At 44.7% G+C, this 27350-nt stretch overlaps 1 protein-coding gene across 7 annotated transcripts in view; it reads right to left on the bottom strand.

Moving 5' to 3' along the window:
- The window catches only part of mrtfba (myocardin related transcription factor Ba), a 268477-nt gene that overhangs the window by 46105 nt on the left and 195022 nt on the right, over positions 1-27350 (bottom strand). For all 7 annotated transcript variants that reach the window (XM_038819577.1, XM_038819581.1, XM_038819579.1 and 4 more), the window contains one exon: positions 22147-22212. In XM_038819577.1, the coding sequence (XP_038675505.1) occupies positions 22147-22212 (66 nt within the window). The remainder of the gene's footprint in view (positions 1-22146; positions 22213-27350) is intronic.

Below are 27350 nucleotides of genomic sequence, written 5' to 3'. Positions count from 1 at the left end.
ACAAGGCTCCCATCTGCAACAACCATAGGTTCACACCAGCACTGACTGACGCCACCTTCAAAAGGTGGAGGCAGGACGGGGGGACACTGACAGTCAGGGACCTATACACGGACGACAGGATCGCAACACTGGACGAACTGACAGAGAAATTTCGACTAGCTGGGGGGAACGAGATACGGTACCTGCAACTCAAAAACTTCCTACGAAAGGAGACAAGGACGTACCCACAACCGCCACGACAGACACTACTGGAAGACCTACTGGACGCAAGTATCCTAGAGAAAGGGAACTGTAGCGACATGTATGACCGACTGGTAGAAAGGGACGACACCGTACTGGACGCAACAAGAAGGAAATGGGAGGACGACCTGGGGATGGAGATAGGGTGGGGACTCTGGAGCGAAGCACTGCATAGGGTCAACTCCACCTCCACGTGCGCAAGGCTCAGCCTGACGCAACTAAAAGTGGTACATAGAGCCCACTTAACGAGAAACCGTATGAGTAGGTTCTTCCCGGAGGTGGAGGACAGATGTGAACGGTGCCAAAGAGGCCCGGCCAACCACACCCACATGTTCTGGTCTTGCCCCAGACTTGTGGAGTTCTGGACAGCCTTCTTCGAGGCCATGTCCAAAGTGGTGGGGGTGAGGGTGGAGCCATGCCCGATAGTGGCGGTCTTCGGGGTTTCAGACCAGCCAGATCTATTCCTGGGGAGGAGGGCGGACGCCCTTGCCTTTGCCTCCCTGATCGCCCGCCGTAGAATCCTGTTTGGCTGGCGGTCAGCAGCACCGCCCAGAGCTGCAGACTGGCTGTCCGACCTCTCGAAATCTCTCCAAATGGAGAAAATCAAATTCGCCATCCGAGGGTCAGACGACGGCTTCCATAGAACGTGGGAGCCATTCATGCAATTGTTCCGGGACCTGTTTGTGGCCAACGTACAAGAGGAAGAATAGTCGGGTGGCCAAGAATCAGGGGAAAATGGACGGGAATTGGGGGAAGGTAGCCGGGAAGGGGGGGGGGGGGGGGGGGGGGGGGGGAGGGGTACGGGTTCGTTATGGGGGTTTGATGGCAAGCCAAGGCCCAAAACCAAACTATAAATAAATGCCTATAAACATGTGCCTCGGCCATATTGGGGAATGTAAAATATGCATGCCGGCTAAAGGGGGCGGCCACAATTGTTGTTATGAAGATGCTTACCTGTAAACCTACATGTTAAATTTTTGTGTTTTCTTTTTTTTCTCTCTAATAATTTGTAATTTGTCATATATAAAATATGAAAACTCAATAAAAAACATTTATAAAAAAAAACTTACTTCCTAAACCTGCCACTTTATTCCAATTAAGCAAACCAATATATATTAAATACCACTCATGAATAAAGTTAACAACCAGGGTTTTACTTGCTTTTCTCTGTGCAGAATCTTTGGTGAGAGAACCTTACAGTGCTAAACTGAATTATAAAAAGACATCTAGGTCCCTCTGTTTCAGAAAAAACTGAAATCCCGTGAAATAAAATTAATTGTTCAATCGTGCCCAGTTTAAATTATTATACTCTATGCATTTCTTGCCAACTTCACAAGAGGGTCAGTCTATCATTTGCTTAAAATGCTTCCAAACTTGTCATTCTTTGCATCAATAGCAATTCCCTATAATGCATTTATATGGACTAAAGTACTGTTCCACATTACGGATTTACTTACTGAAATACATTGCAGCAGCTCAGTCAGGATCTCGGAGCAATGTGAGCTTTCTGTTGGCTGCAACTTGAAATGCTGTACCAGCCATAGGAACATTGCGTGAAACAGAAAATACAAACCACTGCCTTGTAAAACTGTTATCAAACTACAGTTCTTAGACATCACTCTGCAGGGCCTCATCACTTCCTACTGATCAGCCCACAATTGTGGACTTCCAACATGACAAAAGAAAATTACTGTGGATGCTGGAATCTGAAAAGAAAACAGATAATGCTGGAAAATCTCAGCAGGTCTGACAGCACTGGTAGAGGAGGTGGGGGCGGGGGGGGGGGGGCAACACTTCGAGCCTGGGTGCCTCTGCCTCTTCGTCAACCCTCTTGTGAGAAGTTGGCAAGGAATGCCTAGAGTATGATCATATAAACTGTGTAGTTGGAACAAAGGCTTCCTGTTGTTAGGTGTCTTTTTATAATACTGCTTTGACAAAGAGTCATCGATACGTTAGCCCCGTTCTCTCTGTAGACTTACAGCACTTAGCTTCCACATTGCAGTGCAATGGATGAATAAACCATACGACTGGCAAAGTACCTTCGAAATCCTTTCACTCCATGAATAATGTTCTTCCTTTACACGGCAAATTTAATTAAAATAGGTGTCCTATTGTCTGGGTGATTTATGATCGTGCATTCAGGTGTTGAAAAGTTTTTGAGGGTAGCCAAGATGGGTTATTAAATTGAAACCAGATTAGCCTGCATTTAGCAGAAGTCATTATATTGGTGAAGGAGTTGAAGCCTGCAGGAGGAATGGCTGCCATGAGGCTCATTAAGACACTGATTGCCACTTAAAATCCTTGCTAGTGCTCATCCAGGAGGCTGCACAGCACTTTGGGAGCTACCACCTCCGGGTCCCCCCCGCTACGCCATATATCATCCAAACTTGGAAATATATTACTGTTCCTTCGTCGACAGTGAGTCAAAATTCTGGAACTCCTTGCCTATCAGAACTGTGGGAGTACCATCATCACCCAGACTGCAATGGCTCAAGAAGACAGCTCACCACCTCCTTCTCAAGGGCAATTTGGAATGGACAGTAAATGCTGGCGTAACCGGCAATACCTACATCTGTGAATAAATAAAGGCACGTGAAATGATTTGGAATTTTATTCTGAGAACTGTACTTTGACTCCTTCATGTTTGAAAACCAGCACATTTTCTTTCTGACTCAGCTTCCCGCAAAGACAGAAAACAAAAATACCTGAAAGCTTAAACCTTTAGAGTGCTGTATAAATTGAACCACACACAATTTGCATTGTATAATGCCATAAAGTAGTAGTCAAATGCTCTAATGAGTTTCAAAGAAGTGCAATTGGACCAAAAAAAAACACCACGCCAAAGTAGGAGACATTAGGGGAAATGACTAAAACCTTGGATAAAGAAATAGGTTTTAAAGAAGATCCTACAGATGAAGATGGAGGTGGATTTGCAGAAGGGGTTCCAGAGAGTAGGCCCAGACGGCGAAGGCATGGCCGCCAATGGTGGATTGATGTGAATGGGCAAGAGGCCAACGTTGGAGGTATGGAGAGCTCCGAGGGGTTGTAGGGCTGGTGGAATTTACAGAGATGGGAAGCATGTGGTTATTAAGACATTTGAATACGATGAGAAATTTAAATTGTAATCGTAGGTCAGTAAGGACAGAGGCAATGGGCAAGTGGCTTTTGCTGTGGGTTAGGCTACAGGCAGAAGAGTTTTACATGAGTGAAGGTTTGTGGAGGGTGATGTACGAGAAAGAAGAGAATTGGAATAGTCAAGTCTTGAGGTAGTAAAGGAATGGATGAGGACCTCGGCAGCAGATGGGTTGGGGCAAGGTCAGAGACGGGCAAGGTGGAAGTAGGTGACCTTTATGATAGAGAAGTTACAGAATCAGGGGATCAGTTTAGGGTCAAATAGGATGACGAGTTTGGTTTCAAGACAGAGCAGTGGAGGGGATTGAAATTAGCAGTGAGGATGCATAGTTCACGAAGAGAGCTAAAGAGGAGGGAAATATTTTTGAAAAAGAAAACTGTGAAACAGGCTGTTTAATCAAAGTAAATGAAAATCAGGAGACACACATATCAGGTGACCTTGGCGACATGGCACGGCTGTCACCCAAAGTCAAAATTACCCTCACTCTCTCGTCTCCTCTGCCCAATCCACCAATTTCCACAACAGTCACTCATAGAACCCGATGTGTGGGACCATTGAAATGGTACAAAAAGTGCTAAACTGTGGGCAATTTTGCCAAAGACGACAGACACATTTCAGGACCACTAGTCCTAACTGAGGGACTTTCATCCTCAACTTGATATAAAACTGGCACCGAGAGGGCAAAGGCCCAAGAAGTGCTCACTTTTTGCACCACCTGTTTCCCTCAATACCTAGCATCGTTTGGATGCTAACAGGCTTTGCACAAGTAAGTCGAAATGACCATAACTACTGAAATCGTAGTCAATGAAAACGTGTAGAAAAATAATGAAGCAGCAGATAATGCTAGTGATTACAAAAATAAAATGACAAAACTAAAGCTCTGTATCTGAATGCACGTGGTATTCAACAGAAAATAGACAAACTGAGCGCGCAAATAGAAATAAAGTAGCACCATCTGCCAGCCATGACAGAGTCGCGGGCAAAATCTTATGGCCCCTCCCACCAGCAGGATCTTCTGGTACCTCCGAAGTCAATGGAGTTTTCAACAGTCCTGCCCCCACCGCGACGGAGCCGTAAAGATTCTGCCCATGGCTGCAGAATTAAATAGACTGGGGCCCAAATATTGAAGGGTACATGACATTAGTAAGGACAGGATGCGAGGAAAAGGTTGAAGGGGGCTCTGTTCATTAATGATGGTGTTAACACAGTAGAGAGGGATGACCCAAGTTCAGGAAATCAGGACGTGGAAGCTGTTTGGATAGAGATGAAAAATTATGAAGTCAAAATGTTGTTGTGGGAGTGATGTACAAGCTCCATTATCACAAATAGGACGGGGTATGAAAGAAGAAAAAAATGAGAGTCTGTCAAAATGTACGGGAATCATAGGGGATTTTAATCTATATATAGACTGGCCAACCAGAGAGCAGGCTATACTTGAGTTGTTATTGTGCAATGATACTGGATTAATTAATGACCTCTGAGAAGGTTCTCCAGGAAGCAGCAATCATAATATGATTGAATTTAACATTGTTTGAGGGAGAGAAGAGTGTGTCAAAGACTCGTACTTTAAACTTAAATATGGGCAATTATGAGGACATAAAAATAGAGCAAAGTAAAGTGTATCAGCAAATTAGGAGAAGGGGTAGATCGACAACACAGTGGCAGACATTTAAAGAAATATTTCAGAATACACATTCATTAAACCTTCATCTTAATGTCTCTTGGATTATTACAGGGAGGCACTTAAGAAAATTACAATCACTAGAAACATGCTACTGAGTAAAACTGCAGACTGATAAGGCCCAGGTCTTGATGGACTTCATCCTAGGATCTTTAAAGACGTGGATAGTGATAGTTGATGCATTGGTTTCAATTTCCCACAATTTCCTAGATTCAGGGAAGGTTCTGTTAGATTAGAAAACAGCGAATTTACCTCCTTTATCCAAAAAGGGAAGCGAGAAAGTAGGAAATTACAGGTCAGGTAGCTTAACATTTGTCCCAGGGAATATGTTAGAAGCTACTATTAAAGATATTACAGCAGATCACTTACAAAAATTCAAGGCAATCAGAGTCAATATGTTGAAGGGAAATCATGTTTAACCAATTTATTGCAGTTATTTGAAGTAGTAACAGGTGCTGTAGATAAAGGGGAACTGATGGATGTACTGTACTGATTCCGGAAGACATTTGAAAAGGTGTCACATCAAAGGTCATTGTGGAAAATAAAAGCTTATGGTGTAGGGGCAGCATACTGGCACGGATACAAGATTGGCTAGCTGACAGGAAACAGAGTAGGCATAAATAGGCCATTTGCTGGTTGACAAGATGTAACAAATGGTGAGCTACAGGAATCAGTGCTGGGGCCTCAACCTTTTACAACTTATATAGCTTACTTTGATAAAGGGACCAAAGAAACAGTTGGCAAATTTGCCGAGGGGTTGAGTGGTCTACTCTTGCTCCTAATTCATATGTTCATAGCACAGTGGTTAGCATTGTGGCTTCACAGCGTCAGGGTCCGAGGTTCGCTTCCCGCTTGGGTCACTTGTCTGTGCGGAGTCTGCACGTTCGCCCCGTGTCTGCGTGGGTTTCCTCCGGGTGCTCCGGTTTCCTCCCACAAGTCCCGAAAGACATGCCGTTAGGTGAATTGGACATTCTGAATTCTCCCTCTGTGTACCCGAACAGGTGGCGGAATGTGGCAACTAGGGGCTTTTCACAGTAACTTCTTTGCAGTGTTAATGTAAGCCTATTTGTGACAATAATAAAAATTATTTATTGTATGTTTGAAGTCTGAAAATGCCAAATATTCTCCAGATCATAAATATTCAAACACTGGGAATGATTCATTATACCTCCTGTGCAAATGTATCAATACATGTGGAACTGAGACCAAAGGAATGGTTGCTAAATCTGCTGATGACAGAAGGTAGGCATGAAATTAAGTTGTGAAAAGAACATAAGGAGGCTACAAAGAGATATAAATCGGTTGGTGAGTGGGCAGAAATGTGGCAGAGTATAATGTGGGAAAATGTGAAATAGTTCATGTTAGCAAGAAGCATAAAAGCAGACTATCTAAATGGCGAGAGATTGCAGAGCTCTCAAATGCAGAGGTATCTGGATTTCCTTGTGCATGAACAGTAAAAGGTTAGAATGCAGATACAGCAAATAATTAGGAAAGCTAATAGAATGTTAACATTTATTGCAAGGGGAATTGAATACAAAACAACAGGGGGTATGCTTCAGTTGTATTGGGGTATTGATGTGACTACATTTGGAGTACTGTGTACAGTATTGGTCTCTTTATTTAAGTAACATGTGAATGCATTAGAAGCTGTTCGGGGAAGGCTTACTGGATTAATACTTAGAATGGGAGAGTTGTCTTGCGAGGCAAAGCTGGACAGGCCTGGTTTTGTACCCGCCAAGATTTAGAAGTGTAAGAAGCGCCTTGATTGAAAGATATAAAATCCTGTCAGGTCTCAACAAGGTGGAAGTAGAAAAGAGGTTCCTTCGAGTGGGAGAATCTATAACGAGGGGGTAACTTTAAAAATAAGGGGTTGGGCAGCATGGTGGCACAATGGGTAGCACTGTTGCCTCACGACGCCGAGGTCCCAGGTTCGATCCCGGCTCTGGGTCACTGTCCGTGTGGAGTTTGCACATTCTCACCATGTTTGCGTGCGTTTCGCCCCCACAGCCCAACGATGTGCAGAGTAGTTGGATTGGCAATGCTAAATTGCCCCTTAATTGGAAAAAGGAATTGGGTACTCTTAAATTTTTTTAAAAATAAGGGGTTGCCCATTTAAGTCCGAGATGAGGAGAATTTTTTTCCCCCGCAGAGGGTTGTGAATCTTTGGACCTCTCTTTGAATTAGAATTTATTGTCGCCTGTACCGAGGTACAGTGAAAAGTATTTTTCTTCGAGCAGCTCAACAGATCATTAAGAACATAAGAACTAGGAGCAGGAGTAGGCCATCTGGCCCCTCTAGCCTGCTCCGCCATTCAATGAGATCATGGCTGATCTTTTATGAACTCAGCCCCACTTTCCGGCCTGAACACCATAACCCTCAATTCCTTTATTCTTCAAAAAACCATCTTTAGCTTAAAAACATTTAATGAAGGAGCCTCAACTGCTTCACTGGGCAAGGAATTCCATAGATTCACAACCCTTTGGGTGAAGAAGTTCCTCCTAAGCTCAGTCCTAAATCTACTTCCCCTTATTTTGAGGCTATGCCCCCTAGCTCTGCTTTCACCCGCCAGTGGAAACAACCTGCCCGTATCAATCCTACCTATTCCCTTCATAATGTTATATGTTTCTAGAAGACCCCCCCCCCCCCCCCCCCCCCCCCCCCGCATCCTTCTAAATTCCAACGAGTACAGTCCCAGTCTATTCAACCTCTCCTCGTAATGCAAACCCTTCAGCTCCGGGATTAACCTAGTGAATCTCCTCTGCACACCCTCCAGCGCCAGTACGTCCTTTCTCAGGTAAGGAGATCAAAACTGAACACAATACTCCAGGTATGGCCTCACTAACACCTTATACAATTGCAGCATAACCTCCCTAGTCTTAAACACCATCCCTCTAGCAATGAAGGACAAAATTCCATTTGCCTTCTTAATCACCTGTTGCACCTGTAAACCAACTTTTTGCGACTCATGGACTAGCACACCAAGGTCCCTCTGCACAGCAGCATGTTTTAATATTTTATCGTTTAAATAATAATCCCTTTTGCTGTTATTCCTACCAAAATGGATAACCTCACATTTGTCAACACTGTATTCCATCTGCCAGACTCAAGCCCATTCACTTAACCTATCCAAATCCCTCTGCAGACTTCCAGTATCCTCTGCACTTTTTGCTTTACCACTCATTTTAGTGTCGTCTGCAAACTTGAACACATTGCACATGGTCCTCCAACTCCAAATCATCTATGTAAATTGTGAACAATTGTGGGCCCAACACTGATCCCTGAGGGACACCACTAGCTACTGATTTCCAACCAGAGTAACATCCATTAATCCCCACTCTTTGCTTTCTAATAATTAACCAATCCTCTATCCATGCTACTACTTTACCCTTAATTGCATGCATCTTTATCTTATGCAGCAAACTTTTGTGTGGCACCTTGTCAAAAGCTTTCTCGAAATCCAGATATACCACATCCATTGACTCCCGGTTATCTACTGCACTGGTAATGTCCTCAAAAAATTCCACTAGTTAGGCACGACCTGCCCTTTATGAACCCATGCTGCGTCTGCCCAATGGGACAATTTCCATCCAGACGCCTCGCTAGTTCTTCCTTGATGTTAGATTCCAGCATCTTCCCTACTACCGAAGTTAAGCTAACTGGCCTATAATTAACCGCTATCTGCCTACCTCCTTTTTTAAACAATGATGTCACGTTTGCTCATTTCCAATCCACCGGGACCACCCCAGAGTCTAGTGAATTTTGGTAAATTATAACTAGTGCGTTTACAATTTCCCTAGCCATCTCTTTTAGCACTCTGGGATGCATTCCATCATGGCCAGGAGACTTATCTACCTTTAGCCCCATTAGCTTGCCCATCATTACCTCCTTAGTGATAACAATCATCTCAAAGTCCTCACCTGTCATAGCCTCATTTCCATCAGTCACTGGCATGTTATTTGTGTCTTCCACTGTGAAGAGCAGCAGGGTAGCATGGTGGTTAGCATAAATGCTTCACAGCTCCAGGGTCCCAGGTTCGATTCCCTGCTGGGTCACTGTCTGTCTGGAGTCTGGACGTCCTCCCCCTGTGTGTGTGGGTTTCTTCCGGGTGCTCCGGTTTCCTCCCACAGTCCAAAGATGTGCGGGTTAGGTGGATTGGCCATGCTAAATTGCCCGTAGTGTCCTAATAAAAGTAAGGTTAAGGGGGGGGTTGTTCGGTTACGGGTATAGGGTGGATACATGGGTTTGAGTAGGGTGATCATGGCTCGGCACAACATTGAGGGCCGAAGGGCCTGTCCTGTGCTGTACTGTTCTATGTTCTATAAGACCGACCCAAAAAACCTGTTCAGTTCCTCAGCTATTTCCTCATCTCCCATTATTAAATCTCCCTTCTCATCCTCTAAAGTACCAATATTTACCTTAGCCACTCTTTTTTGTTTTATATATTTGTAGAAACATTTACTATCTGTTTTTATATTCTGAGCAAGTTTACTCTCATAATCTATCTTACTCTTCTTTATAGCTTTTTTAGTAGCTTTCTGTTGCCCCCTAAAGATTTCCCAGTCCTCTAATCTCCCACTAATCTTTGCCACTTTGTATGCTTTTTCCTTCAATTTGAGACTCCCTCATTTCCTTAGATATCCACGGTCGATTTTTCCTCTTTCTACCATCCTTTCTTTTTGTCGGTATAAACCTTTGCTGAGCACTGTGAAAAAACCACTTGGAAGGTTATCCATTGTTCCTCAACTGTTTCACCATAAAGTCTTTGCTCCCAGTCTACCTTAGCTAGCTCTTCTCTCATCCCATTGTAATCTCCTTTGTTTAAGCACAAAACACTAGTGTTTGATTTTACCTTCTCACTCTCCATCTGTATTTTAAATTCCACCATATTGTGATTGCTCCTTCCAAGAGGATCCCTAACTATGAGATCATTAATCAATCCTGTCTCATTGCAGAGGACCAGATCTAGGACCGCTTGTTCCCTCGTAGGTTCCATTACATACTGTTCTTGGAAACTATCGCGAATACATTCTATAAACTCCTCCTCAAGGCTGCCTTGACCGACCTGGTTAAACCAATCGACATGTAGATTAAAATTCCCCATGATAACTGCTGTACCATTTCTACATGCATCAGTTATTTCTTTGTTTATTGCCTGCCCCACCATAATGTTACTATTTGGTGGTCAATAGACTACTCCCGTTGAACCCATATCTTCATGTAGCAACCTGCTGCGTCGCTTTCCATTTATGATTTTACTTCCCATTTTATTCCTTTTAGTATTACTGGGCCTATTGACTGAGCTCCCCCCAGTCACTGAACCTCGTACTGTTGCCCTTTTTAATTTTTGACTACGGCTTCTCCGCCTTACACTTTCACCTTTACTGCCTGTTGTTTCTGCCCCTGTTTTACTACCTTCCGACTTCCTGCATTGGTTCCCACCCCCCTGCCACATTAGTATAAACACTCCCCAACCGCTCTAACAAATAGCCCCCCTCGGACATCAGTTCCAGTCCTGCCCAGGTGCAAGTACATGAAAAGAAAAGGAAATTAAAGAATATACATAATAGGGCAACACATGGTACACAATGTAAATACGTAGTCACCAGCATCGGGTGAAGCATACAGGGGTGTACTGTTTATGAGGTTTCCTGAGGAAGTATAGGCGCTGTTGTGCTTTCTTGGTTGTAGCGTCGACGTGGGTGGACCAGGACAGATTTTTGGAGATGTGTACCCCATGGAATTTGAAACTGTCAACCATCTCCACCTCGGCCCCGTCGATGCTAACAGGGGTGTGTACAGTACTTTGTTTCCTGAAGACAATGACCAGCTCTTCAGTTTTGCTGGCATTGAGGGATAGATTGTTGTCATCATACCACTCCACTAGGTTCTCTATCTCCCTCCTGTCTTCTGACTCGTTGTTATTAGAGATCCGGCCCACTATGATCGTATCGTCAGCAAACTTGTCAATGGAGTTGGAACCAAATTTTGCCACGCAGTCGTGTGTGTATAGAGAAGTATAGTTGGAGTCTACGTATGCAGCCTTGCGGGGCCTCGGTATTGAGGACTACTGTGGAGGAGATGTTGTTGTTTCTTTTACTGATTGTGGTCTGTGGGTCAGAAAGTCGAGGATCCAGTTGCAGAGTGAGGAGCTAAGTCCTAGGTTTTGGAGCTTTAATATGAGCTTGCTCAAAAGGTGCCGAATGCAGAGAGTATGAAGATTTTTGAGGCAGAGGTAGGTAGATTGAGTTGACAAGCAAGAGGGTGAAAGATTGACGGGGGTAGTAGAATGTGGAATTGAGGTTACAATCAGATCAGCCACGATCTTATTGAATGGTGGAGCAGGCTCATGTGGCCTACTTCTGCCCCTAGTTCATACATTTGCATGTTCGTTTGAATTTAAGGGCAGTGTTTCACTGTGTGTGGTCTCACTGTACTTACTGAATACCTTTGGGTGCTGTAACATTGCAGGTACTGGTTTGATCCTTGAGCCTGGTTTAGAATGTCGCAAACTCACAACTTTGAGCTGTTGTTACTCTTGGTTCTCCACCCCACTCTAGCTATTCAAAGTGGTGTTCTGAAGATCTGCCTACAACTGCAGAGCTAACCTGGTGTCCATGTGCTGCTGCCATTTCCTGCAACAAGTCAAGTTCCTCCTTGTTAACACTAAATGTAATTTGAAATATTTTTAACGATCCAAAGAAGGGAATAACTTTTGAAACTCTGCTCCACAATGATTGTAATTACATTGCAACAGTAAAGTCAAAGCATTGCCAGATGTCCTGTGAGAACTTATTGCGCGTGCCGATTGATGGCTTTAGTACTCAATTCCAATGCAATTCTGGCATTATTAAAAGTGAAAAAAATGACAATAAGTATGCAATGGGCCAACAGGTTTGCATTGACTTACATCACCAAGGCACATTCAATACATTTAGAAGTTCTGGTTATGTTGCCAGTGGGCCGATTTTAATCTTCTACAATGGGATGATTGTGCCTCTAATGATCGATTGCATGTTATCCCACAGTATAATTACTGATTATTTTAAAATGACGTAGGCACTATCCTGAAAATATGAATGCTATTTCATTTTAGAATCCCATGGATTGGGAAAAGCACCTGGGAAAGTTAGAAGCAGCCCTGCTCTGCGACCACAAGCCAACTCCTCAATGGTCCAGTTGGAATACTGACCCGAGAAGCTGCAGATTGTCAATTCTCGTCTTTGACAGGAAATACATCACAGCCAGTGGCTGCCTCCACCCAGCGGGAGGTAAAAGATGTGAAAAGCAAACACTTTGTAAGGGTTTTTATTACAGCATGGAAAGTTTGCCATGCACCAGGGTTTTACCGTTTGTGGACTTCTCAAACTTGGTCCAATAAAGAATCATAGAGAAACAAAAGCACAAATTAAATAAATATATCCAGGAGGATGTGGTTTCTCAGGGGAGTGAGAATAATTGGATTATTCTTTCAAAGAGCCAGCACAAACAGGATAGGCTGAATGGTCTGCACCTGCATTGGATGTTTCTGTGACTATGAATTTTTATAACCTGCTAATATAGGCCGGGATTCTCCGTTCTGATTTCGCCTCGCTCCCGCTGCCAGCGTGATCAGGGAATTTGGTGCTTGGCCAAAACTCCATTCACTGCAGCGGGAGTGGAGAATGCCGCTGGCGTGAATGGGCGGAGAAGCTGTAGCCATCTGAGTTCAAACCTGGAGTTCTTTAGACCAGCAGCACCCTCTCTTCGCTGGCTGCTTCTAGTTCTACCCATCTCACTGAGGCTGCTAAAGGAGTTGCTGACATGAGATTACCACTCTGCGAACGTCCTGGACAAAATAGTGTGGTGAGCATGTAACCAACTGCAGCAAACATTGCTGTTGGGTTTCCAGTAAAAACGGTGCCAATAATAATAATAACTTATTGTCACAAGTAGGCTTCAATGAAGTTACTGTGAAAAGCCCCTAGTCGCCACAGTCCGGCGCCTGTTCGGGGAGGCTGATATGGGAATTGAACCCGAGCTGCTGGCCTGCCTTGGTCTGCTTTAAAAGCCAGCTATTTAGTCCTGTGCTAAACCAGACCCCATAACACCAACAACTATGGGTGAGAAACCGAACTTTCTATTATCTGGGAGGCTGTTACAAGTAGCTACAGTCAAAAAGTCAAATATATATCACATCCCAGTTTTGGTGTCCGTGAATTTATTTTAAAACAAATGACAAAAACGTGTTGGATTTTAAACACCATGAACCACCCGTATTTTAAGCCTCCATCCACCAACTGAAAGTTAGTACATAATGTATTGGGACAACTCTCAGCTAAGGTGCGCTAAGGATATATTTTTGAGACTGGTGTTTAAACACGCAATTTGTGGTAAGGGTTTACTACGCTGCAGTAGTCTAGTGAAACTGCATTTTGACATGGGGTGTCGAAATGTGGAAAGCATTCCATTAACCAGCGCTAAAATTCCTTTCCATGCTGAGCACAAAAAGATTCTTCTTCTCCCCGTTTTAAATCACTTATGGCCTGGGTATTCCTTGGTGGGAGGTGAGTGAGTGCAGGATGCGCAGCTGCAAGACCGGATGGGATGGCCAGTGGTCTTGTGTCAGCTGGCAGCTCGTACTTCATTAAAACAGGAGATATAAAAAAAGATCTGCTCCATGATAAAGTGAAAACAAAGCCCCTGCAAATTAATCTAATTCTACATTCATTTGGGGTGGTGGTGGTGGTGGTGGGTGAGGGGGGGGGGGGGGGGGGGGGGGTGTGAATAATTAGTGCCGTAAACGTGTTCAGCTCGTGGATTCAGCCCTTCTCCCTTTTTTTACATGCCATGTTTCTGGAAGCTTGTCAATTGTGGTTTGGGGATAGAATCACTGTTACGATGAAGGTTCGCCATCTCATCGCAATATTTGTGACTAACCTGCCGTCCCTCCTGTCTCCATTAAAACGGGAAGTGGACGATTTGGATTCCTGTTCAGATTTTGAGCTCTCCAACCGCCCGCTTGAACCAAACCCACCCATTTTGGGGGATTAAAATGACCCCCATGCGATAAATGGAGGGAAATTCTATCAGGCACAAGGGGCCTTTCTCAATCCGACAAGTCTTTGAAACAGCATTCCTTTGAAACTTTTGGTGGAAGTTAATGTCGTGGAACAGAGATTGAAAGACTACACTTAAGATCCATGTCTTCATAAAGGAAGATGTACTGGGAATGCAAAAAAAAATTAGAATGGAAAGAAACAAAAATTGGTCAAGTAAACGTATTATAAACGTATTATAAAAATAAATAGAAAATGTAATCCCTGGCCTATTCCAAATAATTAAAACTATGGATTGTGCCCATGATGTCAAAGGTCAAGCGTTTTGTAGTCATGAAATTTTTAAAATATCCCTGAATATTTCAAGCTGTCTACTATCATGTAATTAACTACTTGCCCACTCTGACTGGCATGACCTGGAATTAACTTCCAGCCGGACATTACTAAAATGTTTGGAATGTTGACGGTCATTACTAATACCAGTTGATTTAATTTAAGTAATACAGAGCTGTATGTTACTTCTGCTTCCTGTATCAACAGTCAACAATTAATGCCTGCACAGATAGAGTTAAACAATAAGAACACACATTTAAATGGCTCAATCATCGAAAAAAAATCCCAAAGCAGCATGTAAGGAGGCGATGATTGTGCCTTGGCGGGCCCTTTGACAATAGAAAACAAAGCTATCAGCAAGACAAAAATAGAACCCATATGGATAGCGATAAGAGATGGTAAAGGATTAAATTACAATATAGTCTACAGACTAGTACCAGTGATAAGGAGGTGAAGGAAGAAATGTGCAGACAAAGTAGTAAGGAATGGAGTAAAAAAACAGAACAATACTCGTGCAGGATTGCAACTAACCTGATATTAATTGGATAGAAGAGGTGGGAAGGATAAAAGGGAATGGAGCTGCTACATTTGTACAGGACCCTTTTCTAACCCAATCTGTAAAAGGACCAACAAGGAAATCGCTAAGGACCTAGAAAAGGGGAATGAACCAGAACAGATAACAGAAAAGTAAAACATTATACTCACAGAGCACCCTTAATGTAATAATAATAATCTTTTCTTGTCACAAATACGAAGTTACTTTGAAAAGCCTCTAGTCGCCACAATCCAGTGCCTATACGGGTAAGCCGGTACGGGAATTGAACCGATGCTGCTGGCCTTGTTCTGCATTACTAACCAGCTGTCTAGCCCACTGTCAAACCAGCCCATGAAAGGTCGCTAGGCATATCACAGGGGTATTATTAAACAATGTTTGACAGAAAGCCACATTAGAAGATATTAGGTCAGATGATTTGGTCAAAGTTTCAAGGCATATTTTAAAGGAGGAAAACAAACTAGAGAGGCAGAGACGTATATGCAAGAGATTGGGTCGAAGCAATTGAAGGCATCACCACCAATGGTGGAACAATTAAAATTGGGATGGACAACAGACCAGAGCCAGAGGAGCGCTGATATCTCAGAAGGTTGTGTGGTTGGAGGGGATTACAGAGATAGGGTGGGGTGAAGCCACAGAGGGATTTGAAAACAAGGCTGAGAACTTTAAAATCAAGACCTTGCTTGTTGGAAACTAATGTAGGCCAGTGAGTACAGGTTGCAAGTTGAGACATGGAGCATCACAGTGGTGCAGTGGTTAGCACTGCTGCTTCACAGCACCAGAGACCCAGGTTCAATTCTGGCCTTGGGCGACCGTCTGTGTGGAGTTTGCATTTTCTCCCCGTGTTTGCATGGGTTTCCACCGGGTGCTCCGGTTTCCTCCAAAGATGTGCAGGTCAAGTGGATTGGCCATGATAAATTGCCCCTTTGTGTCCCAAAGATTAGATGAGGTTACTGGGTTATGGGGATAGGGTGAGGGCATGGGCCTAGATAGAGACCTCTTTCCAAGGGCTGATGCAGACTCAATGGGCCAAATGGCCTCCTTCTGCATGTTAGGGACTCTATGAGACGGGCAGCAAAGTTTTGGATAACCTCATATTTACGGAAGTTAGAATGTGGGAGACCAGCCAGCAGTACGTTAGAACAGTGGAGCTGCGAGATAACAAAGGCATGAATGAATATTTCAGTCGTAGATGAACCGAGACAAAGGTGAAGCCAGGTGATGTTATGGGACAGATTCAGGTGGTTTTAGGGATGACGTGAAAATTACATTGAAAACCCATCTCACGTTCAATGTGACACCAAGATTACAAACTTAATCTGGCTTAATATTAGGCTACTGCTGGGGAGTGATGGAGTTAGTAGCTAGCTGAACATCTAGGAAATAGTGACCATAATATAACCCTTTTCAAAGGATGATCAAGAAGGACATAAGCATGGTGAAAAGCAAGCTAACAGATTGAAGAAAGCGGATTTTGAGGGGCTGGGAATAGAACTTGGAAAAATAAAATGAGTGACAATATTGAAAAACAAGAAAATAAAACAACAATGGGAAACACTTAAAACTGTGTTCAACAGAATGCAGGAAAAATATAAAACAAAAGAATGCACTAACACTAGCGAGATGCCATAGGTTAATAAAGGCATGAGCACAATTGAAGGTCAGGAAAGAAGCTTTCATTAAATACATAGACAACAGACGAGTTCACAATAAGAGAGAATACAAAGAGATTAGGAGAGAAGTAAAAAAAATAGAAGGCTAAGGGAACTATGAAATCAATACATCAAGGAACATAAAACAAAGCAAGACACTATTTTACAGGCACATCAATAGGGAAAAAAGCTGTAAAGGGAATAGGGCCATTAAGCAATAAACAAGGTGATATCACAGAAATATTAAATATTTCACTTCAGCATTTAGGAGGAAGATATTTCGGGTAGACAGGACATTGAATGATGAGATGAGCCATGAATAAATATATTCAAAATAAGAAAAGAGGATTTATTTGCTAAAGTATTGACATTCAAAGAGGACAAAGCCTCTGGCCAGGGTGGTTTGCAACATTTTAAAAGAATTCAAGGGAGAGTAGCAGAGGCATTACAAAGAACAAAGAAAAAATAACAAAAGTACAGCACAGGAACAGGCCCTTCGGCCCTCCAAGCCTGCACCGAACATGCTGCCTGCCTAAACTAAAATGTTCTACACTTCCAGGGTCCATATCTCTCTATTCCCATCCTATTCATGTATTTGTCAAGATGCCCCTTAAACGTCACTATCGTCCCTGCTTCCACCACCTCCTCCGGCAGCGAGTTCCAGGCACCCACTACCCTCTGTGTAAAAAAACTTGCCTCGTACATCTCCTCTAAACCTTGTCCCTCGCACCTTAAATCTATGCCCCCTAGTAATTGACCTCTCTACCCAGGGGAAAAGTCTCGGACTATCCACTCTGTCTATGCCACTCATAATTTTGTAGACTTCTATCAGGTCGCCCCTCAACCTCCTTCGTTTGAGCGAGAACAAACCAAGTTTATTCAACCTCTCCTCATAGTTAATGTCCTCCATACCAGGCAACATCCTGGTAAATCTCTTCCGCACCTTCTCTAAAGCCTCCACATCCTTCTGGTAGTGTGGCGACCAGAATTGAACACTATACTCCAAAGTGTGGCCTAACTAAGTTTCTATACAGCTGCAACAGGACTTGCCAATTTTTAAACTCAATGCCCCGGCCAATGAAGGCAAGCATGCCGTATGCCTTCTTGACTACCTTCTCCACCTGTGTTGCCCCTTTCAGTGCCCTGTGGAACTGTACACCTAGATCTCTCTGACTGTCAATACTTGAGGGTTCTACCATTCACTGTATATTTCCCCACCTGTATTAGACCTTCCAAAATGCATTACCTCACATTTGTCTGGATTAAACTCCATCTGCCATCTCTCCGCCCAAGTCTCCAAACGATCTAAATCCTGCTGTATCCTCTGACAGTCTTCATTGCTATCCGCAATTCCAACAACCTTTGTGTCGTCCACAAACTTACTAATCAGACCAGTTACATTTTCCTCCATATCATTTATATATACTACGAACAGCAAACGTCCCAGCACTGAACCATGCGGAACACCACGAGTCACAGCCCTCCAATCAGAAAAGCACCCTTCCATTGCTACTCTCTGCCTTCTATGGCCTAGCCAGTTCTGTATCCATCTTGCCAGCTCACCTCTGATCCCATATTTAATAATTTGTTATAAAGGGATGTAATGCAAGAAGACTGCCAGATAGCTATTGTAATTTTCATACTTAAGAACAGAAGCAGATCTTCCCTTGGGAATTGTAGACTGGTCAGCTTAACATTGCTGGCAGGAAGAATAAAGGAATATCTACCAAAGGAGAGAATAGAAGAACATTTCGAAACAAAGGCTGCAGTTTAGTCATGGTGACCATGCCGGTTTAAACTCAGATTGGGGCACCCCTTAAAGATGGTGCCTCGATCTCTGTGGAGCCGGCTGGTATTTTTCTCGCATGTGCAGCAGGTGGGTTCAGCAGTGGAAACGGAAAATATCGTTAGTCGTGCAAAGTCGCATTTTACATTGGCATGAAGCATGATGAGATTGTCACCTCCCCTTTCAGTAACAGGCCACATTCCCCAATGTACAATGTCGAGATCATCATTATAATACATTTACATAACACACACCAGAATCATCCTCACCCCCTGTCAAAACCCCAGCTACGGCAGCACGATGGCTGAATGGTCTCTGAAGGTGTGCACCAGATTCGGGTCTAGAGCAGCAATCAAAATGCACATACAAAAAGGCAACGGGAATTTGGGTTGTATGGGCACAGCAGAAATTGGAAGTGGCCTGGTCATAAACAGAGGATCTTCTCCCGCAGACAGTTGCCTGTATCAGATGGATCAAAAATTGTTATTCTTGGTACCTCGGTGTTGCAATACATTTTTACAATATCCAACTAACTATCAGCCCACAGCTGCAAAGCTTCACTGGATCAACTATCACATCAACATTAAAGCAACCCACAATGCACAACTCAAATTCAACAGCTGTCCTTTTAACAGAGTCTCCCTCGAGCCTGGGTCTGTCCTGATTTCCTAATTGTTCACTGGGAAAATGACACTTGGTGTCTGTTGACTTTCCATGGACAGCTTGCTCCTAGACTGACATCAATGCCTTGCTTTTAAGCTGCTATATGCAGGTAGCAAGCATGATCTCCCCTAACCCTTCAGAGGGATTGTAACTACCTTTCATTGTTGGCTCCACTCTCAGATCATAAAAAAATGAATGGGATTTCAAGCAAGGTTGATATCAATTTGTGATATTCAGCATCAGTGGTGTAATGCTCAGTATCATTGCGCCTCCCGAGATATGAGCAATATTCAAAACTATGGTGAACCATTTTTTTGGTCAGCGAGATGCTTGACATGTACAAAAATGCTCCGGCAAACTAATGAATCTCCAAAAAAATTAAAAATAAGTCAGAAATCTACAAACACCAGAGGATGGAAACATCAGCTCTGGAAATAGTCCTTTGACAGGGGGTGTGAAGTCAGAAGGACTCCCAATGAAAAGCGTAGCGGATAAACCTGCCAAACTGTCTGATGCTCAGCTCATTAATTATGCAGCTGTGAGGTTCACGTCAAATCTTGTGGTGGGTCTTCCACCCCACCCCCCACCCAGAGTTAACTAACTGCACGGGTGTCAGCGTCTGTGTAGGTAGCACACTGGAAGTCAATAATGGCCCATCAGAGCTCCATGTGGGACCAGCAGTTGGATGAGGGATTGTCATCTTGACAAAATAACCTTGGGCGCGGTTCACCCGCAATATGAGTGTCACTTTGGGCAGGTTCCGCATGGTGATTCCTGTCGGGTTGACCCAGACCTGTATTCACCCACACTTAATTACTTTTTTGGAGTTGAAAAGTGTTCCCACATGTAGAATTGTTTTCTGCAGTAAGGAACTAAGATGCTGGTCAGACCGGCTCCGCAGAGATCAGGGTGCCGTTATTGAAGGGTGCCGTGATCGCAAAGTTAGGTTGAGGATCCCCCCCCCCCCCCCCCCCACCCACTGACATTGCAACCTCCCACATACATGGGGCAAGACGCCCCCAACCCTTGACCCCAGAGGGGCAACCTTGTCCCCATCACTAAAAGTCCACGTGAACCCCCTCCATACCATACAAGCATGAGGGTGACCTGGCCCCACACCCATCCATCCTCGTTGGCACTAGGTCAGCACCGCCAGGGCACTTCCCTGCCCTCAATCACCTGGGGGCTCCAACACCGAGCCTCCTGGCATGACCATCATATCTGGTTTCCGTTTTTGGAGACCAGTACTAATTCGCACCAGCTCAGGCCTCGCTGGTGGCTCAGTGAATATCAGGAGCCAGAAGACTGCGACTTGAACAAGCTGCATATATTTAAATGAGATTAATTACTCATTTAAATACACTGAACTGGCTCATGCCCAGAGAGGCTGTGAAACTTCCAAATTAACATTAAAATAAATACAAATCATAGAGAGATGAAGTCCTTGATTTTTGTGATCTACAGGGGGAAGGTACATGGGATTCCGGCAGTGGGCAGTGCAGTCAAACAGGTCAGAGAGGTAGAGGCTCATTTGATCGTAATGTCAGCGCTTTGTTTAAATAAAACTTCCTGGACAACAGCTAGCCAACAGGTTTGCGTGAGAATTGTTCTGCAAACGGCCACATTCAGTGACTGGTGGCATTGGTCAGTTGTGATTAGCAGGAGGAGGAGTTCCAGAGCAATCACCGTGGGAGTGGAGAAAGCTGGGAATTCGTTCGTAACAGATCAGGGGAGGTTGTGAATTTTGTCACCTTGTGAATTTCCTTCTGTTAAGCATTGGCGAGGTTGCGAATTTTCCTGTGTTCAGCATTCGAGGAGGACTTGAAATGAAATGAAATGAAAATCGCTTATTGTCACAAGTAGGCTTCAATGAAGTCACTGTGAAAAGCCCCTAGTCGCCACATTCCGGCGCCTGTTCGGGGAGGCTGGTACGGGAATTGAACCTTGCTGATGGCCTGCCTTGGTCTGCTTTAAAAGCCAGCGATTTAGCCCAGTGTGCTAAGCCAGCCCCTCTGGGCTTCTCCAGGCTCAATGAGTTCAAAGAGCAGGAAATTGAGGAAGGTGTGGGATCCCCTTCACCTTGACGTTAATATCATGACATTTGCAATTGCATTTTGAGCAGGAGCCACATTGAGGGTCTGAATTGTCACTATTAATTTAACAGGAAATGGGGCTGCGGGTAGGGGGCTAAAATCATGGACTAATTTTGGTTTGGGCAGGGGTTGAATAACGGATTATGAAATCTGTTCATTTCAGGGGGGGGGGGGGGGGGGGGTCACAGAGATGGGTTAATTACTGTGGGAGATTAAAAATGCCAAAAGGTGGCTGAAGATTTTAAATGCAAATGTCAGTGGTTAGTCACAAGTGGAATTGGTCTTCCTGATGCGAGAATGGAATTCTCAAATCCACACAGAATGCTTTAAAATTCTGTTTGTTCAGCCAACAATCTCCCCTCCCACACTTATATTGTACATAACTTGCATTCAAGTTTTACAGCTGTGAATTCATATCACCACATATCTAATTATTGAAACTGTGCACATCCCGTTCACAAATCTATTAGGTACCAATGGTACGTAGATGGGAACAATCGCTGGAATTTAGATTGTAAAAATGTATACCATATGAAATGACATGCTTAATCAGGTTAATTCCGCAGCATCTGAATAACACTGAAATCATTCAAAACTTTCAGCACACCTAAAACTTACATTATTAATTGATTTAAATAGTTTTGTTCCTACATATCTGCTAGCTGCATAAGCAACGTGGAATCATGGAATGTCAGGCTTTTGGTACAATACAGAATTTTGATGCTTATGGGTTTGGAAAATGTTTCTGAACTAAAAACTAGATATCCCAGCAATATTGTATTAATAGCACCTTTGGGAGTAAACATTATAACAAATCATAAAATAAGTATCAAATCCGACGAAAACTTTATTACTTCAGTGGAATGGTACCCAAAAGTGGATTTTAAAATGTTGCATCGGTCAACAAAATCCTCTTTATAATATCTGCTTAGTGAAGGGGTGTAAGATCTGTGTATTATAAATTGAAAGTATCTTACGTGGCATGATTCCCTGGTCCACCAGCTGTTCTCTTGTCCGTCTCTGCTGTAGTTTCAATTGAAGTACTGTCAGGGAAAGGAAGAAAGAAAATGCAAAATCAATACAGATAAAGTGAACTGCAGTGGCCCATAAACAAGCCATCAATGGTGAGCTGTATGGCAAGTTAGACTGGATTTCAGTTTCCTAAATAACTGTCAAAGTGATCATTCACTGGTGATATCAATCTGACCTTGCTAAACAAGTTGCTATGCATGTCAGAGTGGCTGCCTTTATTTTATACTGATAACTGGGGTTTCCATTGTATTAATCAGAGGAGGGACCCGGGTTCAATTGCGACCTCGGGTGACCGTCTGTGTGGAGTTTGCACTTTCTCCCCGTGTCTGCGTGGGTTTCCTCCGGGTGCTCCAGTTTCCCACAGTCCAAAGATGTGCAGGTTAGGGGGATTGGCCACGCTAAATTGCCCTTAGGTGAGATTACAGGGATAGGGTGGAGGATTGGATTGGGCCACGGTAGTGTGCTCCTTCAGAGGGTCGGTGCAGACTTGATGGGTCGAATGGCCTCTTTCTGCACTGCAGTAATTTTAGATTCTATGAGGCCTCAAATATAATCTTCTGTTTCAGCATGAGGAAAAATATTGCAGCCTGATCAGTTCCTACACTCAACCTGCACTGGCACAGAATGCAAGCCATGCATCAACTTGGTGGTGAGGTCCGAACTGCATCATTGGACCCAGGCTTTTTCACTACAATGAGGCTCTGGCCTTACATGCAGTGCAGCGAGGACCTGACATGTCCCGAAAACACAAGGGTGTAAAATAGCAGCCGACACAAGTGCGTTGCCAAGCTGGAGAGCTGGACGTAGCTATTTCAACATGACTCATTCTCATCAGGTTTGGGAGGGACTATAATTGGCCATCAGATGCCAGGCAGACCTCAATGAAGGTGGGGTATAATTTCACAATGTGTTTACTAAATCATGTTCTTGGAATCCCTTCAGTGCAGAAGGTGGTGGTTTGGCCCATCAAGTCTGCACTGACCCTCTGAAAGAGCACTCCATCCTGACCCACTCTCCCACTCGATCCCCGTGACCCCAGTTAACCTGCACATCTTTGGACTGTGGGAGGAAACCGGAGCACCCGGAGGACACTCACAGCAACACTGGGAGAACATGCAAATGCCACAAGTCACCCAAGGTCGAAATTAAACCGGGGTCTCTGACGCTGTGAGGCAGCAGTGCTAACCACTGTGCCACTTTCAAAAAATCAATTCCATGAAGGTGTAAAATACATAACAAGTCAAAGTTTTTATTATATCAAGACAGTAAACCATTTATCATCAAATTTCTGGGAAGTTGCTTTACGGTAAACACCCATCATTTTAATTTTAAATATCCTAATACAGCCTTATCTACCCTCTGACACATGTTCACACTCATATCAGAAAGAAACCCAAACACAGTTTTATCTAGTGCACGGGAACGTACCATGGTAAAGAGTATTCAATATTTAATATGTCAGATCCACAAATGTAGAATTGAACATTTCCTATGTCAAAGCACCTTTTTATCCCTCTCTAACACCACAGTGGGCGTATCTACATCACATGGACTGCAGCAGCTCAGGAAGGAGCCTCATCACCACCACCCTGTTTAGGCAATTAGGGAGGCACAATAAATACTGGCCTGCCCATCAACACCCACATCACGCTAAATAATAAGAAATGTATCTGCATTTCTTATTAAATTGCAGCGAAGAGTGCATTTAAATTTTTAATCAATGGGAATTTTGAAAATCAGGAGAGGTACGAAACGAGCTGTTACACTCGCACAAAGTCAAAATTCACCCCTTTGGTTGGGAAGCTAATTTACAAAATCTCGCATCCAGCAAACTTATTTTAAAAAATGCATTCATTAATTTAAATGTAACACTGATTTAAAATTGCAATGATGAGAGTTTTGACAGGACTACCTGAACAAGATACCTCCACAAGATGAACAGAGGCCTCACCAATGGTATAACCTTTAAACAATTAATTGAGTCTACCCACGAAGATCACTCTTAAAATGTTTCCTAAACTGATGTTATTTAATATTAATTTTGTTGCGGAGCATATAATTCCCGATCAATCTTTATGGCATTGTTTAATGCTAGTATAATTGTTGAAGCTTAAAAAAAATTACTACATGTTTATTTTCAACACACTTAATTGCAATTCCCATTTTCATGCACCCATTTCGGTACCTTGATTTTATTCTCTACACTTCCTATTGCAATCATATTGCAATCCCTGCTTTAATTAAACCTTTTATCTTTGAACCAGAGGTGTACAATCTTTCAATCTGATTGGGCTCGTTGGCCAATTAGCTTAAAAACTGGTTTGACCTGTTTTTCCATCATCTCTGCTGTTTATTAGTGTTGTGCTGGCTCAATTTTTAAAACATAATCACCGCGACTTTACAGGGTTTCAAGGTGAGAAGGGCATGTAAATTCCAGCATGGGGTTTCCCATCACCTACCTACTGTCCCCAAACTGTCTGAAATGTTGCAGCGGATCGGGGAGGAATTGGGTTCAGTGAGACCCTGAAGAGGCCAAACCTTTTTAGCCTGTGATTGGGGGGGGGGGCTTTAAAATCCAAAACCACATCATATTGCAGGAGGACGTTGATCTTTTCAACAGTGCAAAGGAATGGCAGAGTTAAAAGTTGAGTCGCGCAAAAGCATGGCATTTCTGAACCTAGAGGGTTGAAAAGAATTTTACGTGCTGATGTACCATCAATTGAACGCGTGACGAGTTGCTGAACAAAAGTATGGCTTTAATCTACTAGATTTTAGCCCTGCGGTCGATTACAGTAGAAGGACAACCGCCAGGAGTACTGGGTATTTATACCCCGCTTTAACTCAGCCTCTCGACCAATCGGGGAGCCGTCACATGACTGGTCTCAACCAACCGGTCGAGAGGCACATGACCGACCAGGCCCATTGGTAAGCCGGTGTTCTGCACCAATGGCAGGCAGCTATGCTAATCATACCACCACATTCACCCCTTGCGGAGAAAGAAGCCGGGGGGGGGGGGGGGGGGAACTGATGGTATGAGTAGTAAGGAGAGAGAAAAAAAATGTTTCCTTGGCTTCCCACTGGCCCAGACATTTAGCAACAGTACATAGTGTCCATACAAGGTCCATGGTGGTGTTGAAGTTAAATGGACTCGATCAGCCTTTTCGTTGCCCGTGACGTCCCGGCAGACCGCCGCAGGAGAGTTGGTGACGTTGGTTCAGCCGATGGTGGTGGTTCAGCTGATGTCCTGGACTCCGGGAGCGATGGTCCTTGAACTGTCTCTGTACCCCGGGCTGGTGGTGGAGACGCCATGGATGGTGAAGGGGTGGCCTGGGTAGGGCGCTGGGGGAAAAGGGACACCCTTCACCCTTCTGTGGCCTGGGTAGGGCGCTGGGGTGAAGGGGGAGAAGGCCGCACGCCGGCGGGTGCCAGGTCCCGGAGGGAGACCGTGTCCTGCCGACCGTCGGGGTACTCCACGTACGCATACTGCGGGTTAGCGTGGAGTAACTGGGCTTGTTCCACCAACGGTTCGGACTTGTGCACCCGCACATGCTTCCGGAGCAAGATGGATCCGGGGGCAGCCAGCCACGTCGGGAGAGGGGATCCGGAGGACGAATTCCTGGGGAAAACAAGACGACGTTCATGAGCTGTCTGATTTGTTGCGGTACAGAGGGAGCGGATAGAATGTAGGGCATTGGGGATAACCTCTTGCCATCGGGAAATAGGGAGATCTCTGGACCGGAGGGCCAGTAGTATGGTCTTCCAGATGGTACCATTCTCCCGCTCAACCTGTCCGTTACCCCGGGGGTTATAGCTGGTCGTCCTGCTAGAGGCAATGCCCCTGTTGAACAGGAATTGACGCAGCTCGTCGCTCATAAATGAGGAACTCCGATCGCTATGTATGTACGCGGGGTAGCCGAACAGGGAGAAGATGGAGAGGAGAGCCTTAATGACGGTCGGTGTGGTCATGTCAGGGCAGGGAATGGCGAAGGGGAAGCGGGAGTATTCATCGATCACCGTCAGGAAGTAAATGTTGCGGCTGCTAGAGGGAAGGGGCCCCTTGAAGTCTATGCTGAGACGTTCGAAGGGGCGGGATGCTTTGATCAGATGCGCGCGCTCGGGGCGGTAGAAATGCGGTTTGCACTCTGCGCAGAAGTGGCAGTCACGGGTTACTGTCCTGACTTCCTCGATGGAGTAGGGCAGGTTGCGGGTCTTTATGAAATGATAGAAACGGGTCACCCCTGGATGGCAGAGGTCCGCGTGGAGGGAGCGGAGGCGGTCTATCTGCAAGCTGGCGCAGGTACCGCGGGACAGGGCATCAGGAGGCTCATTGAGCTTCCCAGGACGATACAAGATATCGTAGTTGTACGTGGACAACTCGATCCGCCACTGCAAGATCTTGTCGTTCCTAATTCTTGCCCCTCTGTGCATTATCGAACATGAAGGCCACTGACCGTTGGTCTGTGAGGAGGGTAAACTTCCAGCCGGCCAAATAGTGCCTCCAGTGTCGCACAGCTTCGACTATGGCCTGGGCTTCCTTTTCCACTGAGGCGTGGCGGAGTTCGGAAGCCTGGAGGGTTCTGGAGAAGAAGGCAACGGGTCTGCCCGCTTGGTTCAGGGTGGCCGCCAGAGCTACTTCTGATGCGTCGCTCTCGACCTGGAAGGGGAGGGACTCGTCGATGGCGCGCATCGTGGCCTTTGCGATGTCCGCTTTGATGCGGCTAAAGGCCTGGCAGGCCTCTGTCGACGGCGGGAAGGTCGTGGTTTGCATGAGGGGACGGGCCTTGTCGGCGTAATTGGGAACCCATTGGGCGTAGTATGCGAAAAACCCCAGGCAGCGTTTGAGGGATTTGGGGGTATTGGGGAGAGGGAGTTCCATCAAGGGGCGCATGCGTTTGGGGTCGGGGCCTATCACTCCGTTTCGCACTACGTAGCCGAGGATGGCTAGAAGGTCGATGCTAAACACGCACTTATCCTTATTGTAAGTTAGGTTAAGGAGTTTTGCGGTTTGGAGGAATTTGCGGAGGTCGGTGTCATGGTCCTGCTGGTCGTGGCCGCAGATGGTGACATTATCGAGATACTGGAAGGTAGCCCGTAATCCGTATTTGTCGGCCATTCGGTCCATCTCCCGCTGGAAGACCGAGACCCCATT

Source organism: Scyliorhinus canicula, chromosome 15 (assembly GCF_902713615.1).
Source record: "Scyliorhinus canicula chromosome 15, sScyCan1.1, whole genome shotgun sequence".
NCBI classification, from domain to species: domain Eukaryota; kingdom Metazoa; phylum Chordata; class Chondrichthyes; order Carcharhiniformes; family Scyliorhinidae; genus Scyliorhinus; species Scyliorhinus canicula.
This window is presented reverse-complemented; position numbering and strand designations above follow the sequence as displayed.